This window comes from Alosa sapidissima, chromosome 2, assembly GCF_018492685.1.
Source record: "Alosa sapidissima isolate fAloSap1 chromosome 2, fAloSap1.pri, whole genome shotgun sequence".
Taxonomy (NCBI): domain Eukaryota; kingdom Metazoa; phylum Chordata; class Actinopteri; order Clupeiformes; family Clupeidae; genus Alosa; species Alosa sapidissima.
Window position 1 is genome coordinate 32517448 of NC_055958.1, and position 10568 is coordinate 32528015.

Consider the following 10568-nt stretch of genomic DNA (forward strand, 5'->3'; position numbering starts at 1 on the left):
GTGTACAGACAGACAGACAGACACACACACACATACTGTACACACACACACAAATACACATACAAATTCACATGCACATACATTTGCTCTCTCTCCCTCTCTGTCACACACACACACACACACACACGGCGATCACTGTTTTTCACTCATACTTCTATAAACATGCTCTCATTATCTTTTACATTATTACACGCATACACACTCTCTCTGTCTGTCTCTCCTTCTCTCTCTCACAAACACACACACACACACACACACACACTAACATGCACCATGATCTTCCTCACAGGCCCCACAAGTCTTTTCTTCTGCTACACAGAGCCTCAGCATGACATCAAAAACAAACATGAAGTCCTTTCTCTTTTCTCTCTTTCTTCTTTCTCTCTTTCCCATTTCTATTCACTCTTTTCTCGCCCTTCTTATTCTTTCTCTTCTTTAGTACTTCTCCCCTCCCTCCCTCTCTTTCACCTCTCTCTCATCCTCTCTCTCTCTCTCTCTCTCTCTCTCTCTCTACATCGGGTAGAGCAGGAATCCGGAGAAGGAGGAGTGGACGTACTGGCCGGCGTAGAGGCCAGCCGCCTGATCGGAGGGCAGCTCGATGTGGACCGCGTCGCCAGGCTGCAGGGGCACCACGGCACTGCCGGACGCCTGATCTAGGATGCCCTTCTTGTACTCGTCGTAGGTGTACATCACGGGCTCCCCGTTGCGGTACAGCCCCACCCACACGTTGGTGCCCTTGCAGTGCACGTGGTAGCTGAAGTAGTAGATGCCGGGCAGGTCACAGGTGAACACGCCCGTCTGCGGGTTGTAGTTCTGCCGGCCGTTGTAGAGGATCTTGTCGAACACCACAGGCGTGCCAACGGGCGGGAAGGGAGTGGTCAGGGTGGCGGTGAAGGCGGGCATCTCTAGCCCACTGGCGATGACCTGGGGTGTTCCGCCGTACTTGCCCTTGCCCTTGTAGGTCTTCACACCGTCCAGTGCCGGGCCCATCTCGGGCAGCACGGCCTCCAGGTCCGGTACGGGCGCCGAGGCTCCAGGTGGACCGGGAGGGCCGGGGAGTCCGGTTCGACCAGGTTGGCCAGGTGGGCCCGAAGGTCCTGTTTTTCCTGGAGGTCCGATTGGGCCTGCCACACCTGGGTTCCCCTCTCCAGCAGGACCAGGTTGACCCGGTGGACCTCCCTCTCCTTTAGGTCCGGGAGGTCCAGGAGGTCCAATCGGGCCACCGGGACCAGTGATTCCTGGAATTCCCTTTGGTCCTTGAGGGCCCTCTGGACCAGGGCCGCCTCCTTCACCCTTCAGGCCGGGCAGACCAGGTTGACCGGGAGGTCCTTGCTGACCCTTCTGTCCTCCTTCGCCCTGGGGACCCACTGACCCTGGCGGCCCTCTTGGCCCAGGCTCGCCTCCCTCTCCTGGGGCTCCAGCTTCACCTGGCAACCCTGTGGGTCCTGGTTCTCCGAGGGGTCCAATTTCACCTTTCGGTCCCACAGGTCCTCCTTCACCTCTTTGTCCAGGTACACCTATGCCCCCTGGGGGCCCCATGCGACCCGGCGGCCCAGGAGGTCCGTTTGGTCCTGGCGGGCCTAGTTGTCCTGGCGCACCTCCTGGTCCTTTGTCTCCCTTTGGCCCGAAGGCACCTGGCTGGCCTCCCTGCCCCTTATCTCCCTTTGGTCCGGGGTATCCTGGTTTGCCAATTCCTGGCAGTCCCGGTTTTCCTGGCAACCCTGGCAGACCTGGTTGTCCTTTGCCACCCTGTGGGCCTGGTTGCCCTGGAGCGCCGTCCAGTCCTGGTTTTCCAATTCCATCTGGTCCGGGCATTCCCTGAGGTCCCTCCTGTCCAGGCGGCCCTGAGGGTCCGGGCTCTCCGGTAGGTCCAGGTTTTCCTGACACGCCTGGAGGCCCCGGCATTCCAGGCATTCCTGGTTTTCCGATTCCTGGCAGACCGCCTTGTCCTGGGCGCCCCGGTGGTCCTGCAGGCCCCTTGTGACCAGGCAACCCAGGCATCCCGATGCCTTTGTCTCCCTTTGGTCCTGGCAGGCCAGGGAGCCCTGGAAGTCCCTTGTGTCCAGGCTCTCCTTTCATCCCCGGGGCCCCGGGCAGGCCCTGACCCCCAGGTTTGCCCATGCCGGGGAGCCCAGGGGGTCCTGGAGGCCCTGAGGGACCGACTGGCCCCTCGGGCCCCTCTCCCCCGCTCAGACCTTGATCTCCAGGGGGCCCTGGCAGGCCGGGTCCACCCGGTTTCCCTGGCAACCCTGGCATTCCGGGTTTTCCGACTCCGGCGTGTCCTGGAGGTCCGGGGAGTCCAGGATTTCCTCCCGGCCCAGGGAGTCCGTTACCGGGGGGACCGGGGGGTCCAGCTGGGCCAGGCGGCCCAGAGGGTCCTGGAGGTCCAGCAGGCCCCGGTTCCCCCTGGGGGATACCTACCTCTCCCTGGGGAATGGTGAGACCTGCAGGGGCAGAAGAAGAGCTGGAGGTAAGTAATCAATTTAACTTTAACTTCATTACGACATGCCATCCTCATTCACCACCAACCAGTATGTAGACCTACAAACATCCTTTTGTGAGGTTGAGGTGTATTCTCTTGAGATATATTCTCTTCGTGGCAAGCAGCCACGATCAATAACAACAGAAATATCAATACATCATCCCTTAATAAAGCAAATGAAATATTATATAATAATGATTCAGCACAGAATACCTGTAAATACTTATGTACTTAAGTATTTAACTTTAACAGTAAGGAACTCCAGGTATGAAAACCAGTATGATGCACTATTTAAATTATTATAGTATGTTTGTGTTCATTCAAAGGTACATGTGTTGCCATAATATTTAGCATGTCATGGCATGGTATTTGTTGTATGTTAGTGATCTAAGTTAAACACGTGGAAGAACAATATCAAATATGATAAATGTAAATGTCAAATTAGATTGAGAATTAACATATTAGATTTAGAATATTTTTAGTGTTTTCAGTATATTTGTAATTTGATATTTAATTGTTTTAGTAAAATGCATAAGCCCGTACAATCACATGATGCATTTAATATGTTGGAAGAAAATATTGAATATTATTCAAAACTGTATACATGCATGTTATGTATAAATATGAATTGTTGTCTTTCCATAAGCTTAGAATTAGCTCAGTCTTTTATATGAAGCAGACCCCACTCTATGGAGTCTGACATATTGCACTGGCCTCTAGCTACAGTAGCCCAGAAAGGACAAACCAAATAATTCGCTGTAAACAAGGAGGTTATGTTTTCACCCGTCTGTTTGGTTGGTTGGTTGGAATGTAGGAAAAGCTGGTCCGATTTTTACTTTCACTCTCAATAATTCTGCGTCTAAATGAACGGAGACATTGATTTTCATTTAAATCGACTGACGAATCAATTTGAAATTCTTATGCACGCACATACTATAAAGTGCCTACCAATGCTGAAAATGAATAGCCTGACCACACCCACCTATATCTTCTTTCTGGGAGATCTAGGCTATGTCTGCCTACTTGCACACGTCAAATACTTAGTTTAAGTATATAGTGCAGATATTAATTGGGACAATACTAACAATCTAAAAGTGTGCACAATGCAAATAAGGGCTCAGTGTACACTAGCAGTGTACTGATGGAAGTATGCGGTTTGGGACACAGCCCTAGTCTGGAACATCTTAGTTCATAACTGTTTCCCTCAAACAAGTAAAATGGCAGGCCAATCAGCGACGAGAGGGGAAGACGAAACCGAAAGTTATTGTGATAAACAGTAGCAGCAACACCTGCAAACATCAAAAATGCAGTTGGAAAAATGCAGAAATTTATTTACAGCTAATGTAGACCCACATACATTGTTTCCTGGCTGTTGTTTATTGTCAGTTTGTAAAGTTTAGGCAAAGTAGGAAGTAACGTTAGGAATCTCTGATCAATGTAATTGGTATGGCTGGACCAGTGATTTCAAAGTTAGCATATGTCGCAATGCAAGAGTTGGAAACGAATCCCAATCATGAGTCACCAAATTCTATTAATTCTATCTAAATTCTAACACTATAAATGTCAGGATAATACCACTGACATTGTCATGGCCTGGACAATACTCCATCTGTTAGTAATATCAAATGCCATTTTACACGTGTATTATTCACTTTTTAACTTTGTGTAGGTGATGACAACACTAATGATGACGTAGGCAACCTGTGAGTCAGACCTGAGGGGTATTCCAGAAAGCAGGTTTACTGGCTTAACTGGGTATGTTAACACAGAGTTAGCGGTAAACCTGGGATTTCAGTTCCAGAACGCTCAAATATGATCAGGCTATGTAAGTAACTATGGTAACATAGGCTCTGAACTGAACTGGATATGTAAACCCAGAGTAAACGGTAAACCTGGGATTTCAGTTCCAGAAAGCTCAAAAATGATCAGGCTATGTAAGTAACTATGGTAACATAGGCTCTGTACTTAACCTGGTAGGGGGTAAGTTTTGTTCAGGTTATGTTCGGTTATTTCAGTGCATGTTCAATCAGGCCGCTATTTTTACACTTGTCACACAATGGCGTTTCATTTTGACGAAGGTCCGATTGACAAAGAAGCACAAAATCATGTAATATTCATCCGTGCAATTCACCGTGAGAGGGCGATAAGACCACGACATCATATGATAGCCTATCCATTATTTTCCAAACGAGTTTTTCAAGAGCGCTAGAGTTTTTCAGCTGAATCCTAAATATAGGCTACTTGAAAAGCAGCATGGTGGATTAGAATAGAATAAAATAAATCTTTAATGTAGTGGACATTTGTGTTTGGCTCACCAGACAGATGGACAAACAACATCTCAGACACATTGAAGATATCATTAAAACAAGTACAGTACAAAAAAGGGGAAACATAGCCTATAGAAAATTGATAAATAAGTTTAAATATAGCTGTACAGCTCAGCTGGGTATGCATGTTGTCACTAAGTTTGGTTAAGAATGCTGATGGCATTTTGGGATAAAATATTTTTTTAATAGACTACACACGCTCTCCGACTGGGAGTTTTTGTAGTGTTGGAGACGCAGAGCATATCGGCAAGCTGTCGGTCAGTGCATAAAGTTTGCCTTGCGCTAAAGCAGTCCCTGCGCAACTTCATTCGTTTTCCTGGACACAAACCCACGAGGATCATTAATGTGTAGTTTCACCAACTGGCAGGTCAGCATCACTTATTACATTTTCCAAATGTGCACTGAAATGTGTCCAATAGGCTACCCATGCCTTCCGACATTAACCCTTCCCAAGATGGAGCGCAAAAGTTTAACTTGGCCCACAGCTGCAGAACCCGTGTTAAAATAGAAAATTACATGTGGGATTCTCAAAGAATTCTATGGCCCACTCAATCTGTGACAAGGTAGGCTAGTTTAAGAAAGCATCATTCAAAGCAGTCAATACAATACGTGATGTCCAGTGAATTATTTAATTGTGCCTTTGACATTAAATAGGCTATCCTAAACGTACGCATTTACACGGTCAGTTAGGCTATTCTCTGCCAAGCAAGGTCTCGGACGCAGGCGCTTAAGTATTGCTCTTTTTTTTTGTGTTATTACAGTTCTCTCCTCGTAAGCCTCGACTACTCCGCCTCTGAAAAATACGGTGCTCTTCGTTTCGCCGGTTTCACTCATTGTTTCGACTCTCAATAGATGATGCCTTTATAAGTTCGCCGTGAATGCGCACAACTTTAGGTTATCTAACACAGGGTTGATTGAACTAACTGGTAACCGGTGTTTTGGAACCGACAGCTCAGGTTTAGTCGCCACAGGTTCAGACAACCCAGAGGTTAAGTTTTATCTCAGTGTTTGTTAAACCTCCTTTCTGGAATACCCCTCTGGGGCCTGTACTACGAAGCGGGGTTTCTGGCTTATCTTGGTAACTTCGAGAGTAACTTGATCATGTGTGGCGTAACTTCCCGATTAACCCGTACTACGAAAGGTGGATAGGTTTTAACCGAGGTATGCTGCCATGGCAATTGACGCTGCATCTCAAACCTGCTCCGACCAGGTTATGTTCTTGGTTAACCCGAGGTTTCCGTTAACCACATCCTTTATAAGTACCACCCCTCCACTAACAATTTCTCCCGAGACATGTCGGCGTACCTGGATGATCCATACAACATTGGAGCGCAAATCGTGAGGGACTCTCTTCGCAGGGCGAGGGGTTTTAGAGACCGCCAGAAAATATATATAGCCTACCCAGACGATATTCTCTATGAAGATATAGATTGTCAGCCGAGGGAATTCGTTATCTTTGTCAAATGATCTAGGAAGACGTCTCATAGCAATGCCCGTACGTGGGCATTCATGTATTCAATCGGTGATGCAAGAATACTGTACGTCCTAAAATAAATCGGACATAGCCTACAGTAGGCCTAATAAATAAAAATCACCATTTTAACAAACTTGTTGAATTGAATGTCATATTACTGTACCCTGCACATAAAGGCAACACATTTCCACAGCACCAGAATCCGACCGAATGCCTCCCTCAACCCCCTCCATAATCGGCCTTCCACTATTATTTGCGATGGCCAACTCCTCTGCTACTGTAAAACACTCTGGTGCCTTTCCTCCTACAGTAGTGTTCGAAGACACCTGTTTCTTGTTAGCTGTAAAACAGAGGCCAAGTGAAGGCTATAAGCTAGGCCTAGGCCTACATGTTTTCATAATTAAGAAATATTAATGCAAGCTATAACTATATAAACCTACTATTCTGAATAATGTTTTTGTGTTTCATTTTCACCTTCTGCCATGTGCGTTTGGCAATGGTGTTGCATCTGAAATGTTCACAGGATTAGGCATACACTAAATCAGTCAATGGGGGCTACTTAAACATTCAATTATCCATATTACTGTAATCTATATGCCCACTTCTGAATTGGGTTGCATCTGTAGGCCTTTCTATGAACTCAAATTAGGCTATTTAATTATTTCAACTCATTTCAGACATTCCGTAAGCTACTAATCCTCCGTAACACATATTTGAAGAACATGTGGGAATAAAACTTTACTTTTAAGCATTTAGGCTACCCGATCTGTAATATGTTGCCAACAGCCTTGCTTTGTTCACTGCCGACGTATTCGATTTTTGTCGTAGAGCGGTTTTAATTCCTCATAACTTGTCATAATAATTGTGCATTCCTCATCCGTAAAATAAGGTGATCGCGTCATCATTGAAAGTGGTGACTTGCGCTGCAACCCGCCCCTTTTATGTGAACGCGCTCAGGTTAACCCCGGCTCAACAAATCAACTTCATAATCAGCGTCGTAGTACCGATTAACACCACTTAAGATAACCAGGTTTTGTCAACCCTGGTTTAACAAAGTAACCCTGGGTTACATCTGGGTAGGTTAAGCTCCCTTCGTAGTACAGAGGGGTATTCCAGAAAGGAGGTTTAACAAACACTGAGATAAAACTTAACCTCTGGGTTGTCTGAACCTGTGGCGACTAAACCCGAGCTGTCGGTTCCAAAACACCGGTTACCAGTTAGTTCAATCAACCCTGTGTTAGATAACCTAGAGTTGTGCGCGTTCACGGCGAACTTATAAAGGCATCATCTATTGAGAGTCGAAATCATGAGTGAAACCGGCGAAAGGAATTGAGCACCGTATTTTTTAGAGGCGGAGTAGTCGAGGCTTACGAGGAGGAGAGAACTGTAATAACAAAAAAAGAGCAATACTTAAGCGCCTGCGTCCGAGACCTTGCTTGGCAGAGAATAGTCTAACTGACCGTGTAAATGCGTATGTTTAAGATAGCCTATTTAATGTCAAAAGAACAATTAAATAATTCACTGGACATCACGTATTGTATTGACTGCTTTGAATGATGCTTTCTTAAACTAGCCTAGTTGTCACAGATTGAGTGGGCCATAGAATTCTTTGAGAATCCCAAATGTAATTTTCTATTTTAACGCGGGTCCTGCAGCTGTGGGCCAAGTTACACTTTTGCGCTCCATCATCGGAAGGGTGAATGTAGGAAGGCATGGGTAGCCTATTGGACACATTTCGGTGCACATTTGGAAAATTTACACTTTAATGATCCTCGTGGGTTTGTGTCCAGGAAAACGAATGAAGTTGCGCAGGAACTGCTTTAGCGCAAGCCAAACTTTACGCACCTACCGACAGCTTGCCGATAGGCTCTGCGTCTCCAACACTACAAAAACTCCCAGTCGGAGAGCGTGTGTAGCCTATTAAAAAAATATTTTATCCCAAATGCCATCAGCATTCTTAACCAAACTTAGTGACAACATGCATACCCGGCTGAGCTGTACAGCTATATTTAAACTTATTTATTAATTTTCTATAGGCTATGTTTCCCCTTTTTTGTACTGTACTTGTTTTAATTAGCCTATATCTTCAATGTGTCTGAGATGTTGTTTGTACATCTGTCTGGTGAGCCAAACACAAATGTCCATATGGTGTAGGCTAGCTAGCCTACATTAAAGATTTATTTTATTCTATTCTAATCCACCATGCGTAATGTAGGAGAATGCTTTTTAAGTAGCCTATATTTAGGATTCAGCTGAAAAACTCTAGCGCTCTTGAAAAACTCGTTGGAAAAGAATGGATAGGCTATCATCGTGGTCTTATCGCCCTCTCACGGTGAATTGCACGGATGAATATTATATGATTTTGTGCTTCTTTGTCAATCGGACCTTCGTCAAAATGAAACGCCATTGCGTGACAAGTGTAAAAATAGCGGATTGAACATGTACTAAAATAACCGAACATAATTTAACATAACCTGAACAAAACCTACCCCCTACCAGGTTAAGTTCAGAGCCTATGTTACCATAGTTACTTACATAGCCTGATCATTTTTGAGTTTTCTGGAACTGAAATCCCAGGTTTACCGTTTACTCTGGGTTTACATACCCAGTTCAGTTCAGAGCCTATGTTACCATAGTTACTTACATAGCCTGATCATTTTTGAGCTTTCTGGAACTGAAATCCCAGGTTTACCGCTAACTCTGGGTTAACATACCCAGTTAAGCCAGTAAACCTGCTTTCTGGAATACCCCCCAGGCCCCAGCACAGCAATTTAACAGGTTTGTACTTGATCCATTGCCTAAAATGGTAACTTGTAGTTTGTTCCTCATTTTTGTAAATCACAGTGTCTGCTGAATGAATACATGTAAATGTAAACCTTTTAACAACGATTCAGACAGAAATAGATGAAAACATAACCTCCTTGGCAGAGAATATGTTACAGATCCTAGATACTTTTCTCTCTCTACTGAGTGCTATTGTAACAGAGGCGAACTGAGCTAGCATATGCTAGCTGCGCATGTAAATCATCACACCCCTAACCTTAAGAACGCTTCTAACCACTGAGTTGGAAGCCTTGGCTTTTAGCTCAGTGTGTTCTTAAGGTTAGGGGTGTGAGGATTTTCACGCGCAACTAGCATGCTAGCTCAATTTGCCTCTGTTACACTATTTTAGATTTTAGTTTAAAAAGCTGTAGTCCTATAATAGTCCTATAATCCAGATGAATTATATACTAGTACTTCTCCCTGAAAACTATACTTCTGGCGCTGTTATTTGCCCAGACTCACCCTTGGCTAAAACATCCCCACACCACTGCTTTTTGGCGTTTGAATTTGTTTGACCTTTGAACTCCACATAATCTTCTGGGCTGGATAAGATGTTTGTGTGAACCCCATGGTTTGGCCCAGTGTACTGTGACGTTGTGTGAACCCCATGGTTTGACCCATTAGTATATAAGTATATTCTTTTGATCCCATGAGGGAAATTTGGTCTCTGCATTTATTCCAATCCGTGAATTAGCGAAACACACTCAGCACACAGTGAACACACAGTGAGGTGAAGCACACACTAATCCCGGCACAGCGAGCTGCCTGCAACAACAGCGGCGCTCGGAGAGCAGTGAGGGGTTAGGTGCCTTGCTCAAGGGCACTTCAGCCGTGCCTACTGGTCGGGGTTCAAACCGGCAATCCTCCGGTTACAAGTCTGAAGCGCTAACCAGTAGGCCACAGCTGCTCACTAGTAGGCCTATGTGTGTACGGTGACGTTTACATTGTTGTCTTCATGACATTGGTTCAAGATTAATTGTCTCATTGCACAATAAGAGCAATATTGGGGTTGATGTTCTGAAATCCCCTCCCAAGAGCAGATCTGTATGACAGTAGAGCTATACCCCCAGATAGCAAAATCAGATTGGCAGATAGCGGACAACTGGTGGTATACCGCCGGTGGCGTGCCACTTGTGGTCCGCCGTTGGACCACCATCTCTTTAAATTGAACTTGTCATGAATATTAAGAAAAGTTAATAAAATGATATATGGCGTATAACTGAACAAATGTAAAAGATTTTAGACCAATAGTGGCAAAATATTGGACAATTTGTCTGCAACCTGCCAGTGGACCGCCAGAGAACTAATGAGCAAAATGCCAGCGGACCGCCAGCTATGCCCCCAATGGACCGACAGTGGCCCGCCTCGCCAGCCTCTTGCTATCTGGGACGACAGCTTATATACAGTATATATATATGGTAATGTCATTAATTAGCAGGCCTGTATGAAGTGTGTGACATAG

At 45.4% G+C, this 10568-nt stretch overlaps 1 protein-coding gene across 1 annotated transcript in view; it reads right to left on the reverse strand.

Annotated features, from left to right (window-relative positions):
* Positions 1–423: 423 nt before the first annotated feature.
* Positions 424–10568, reverse strand: part of col8a1a (collagen, type VIII, alpha 1a) — a 21897-nt gene continuing 11752 nt past the window's right edge. Inside the window, exon 3 of the mRNA XM_042084597.1 lies at positions 424–2444. Coding sequence (XP_041940531.1) covers positions 511–2444 — 1934 coding nt within the window. The 3' untranslated portion in view covers positions 424–510. The remainder of the gene's footprint in view (positions 2445–10568) is intronic.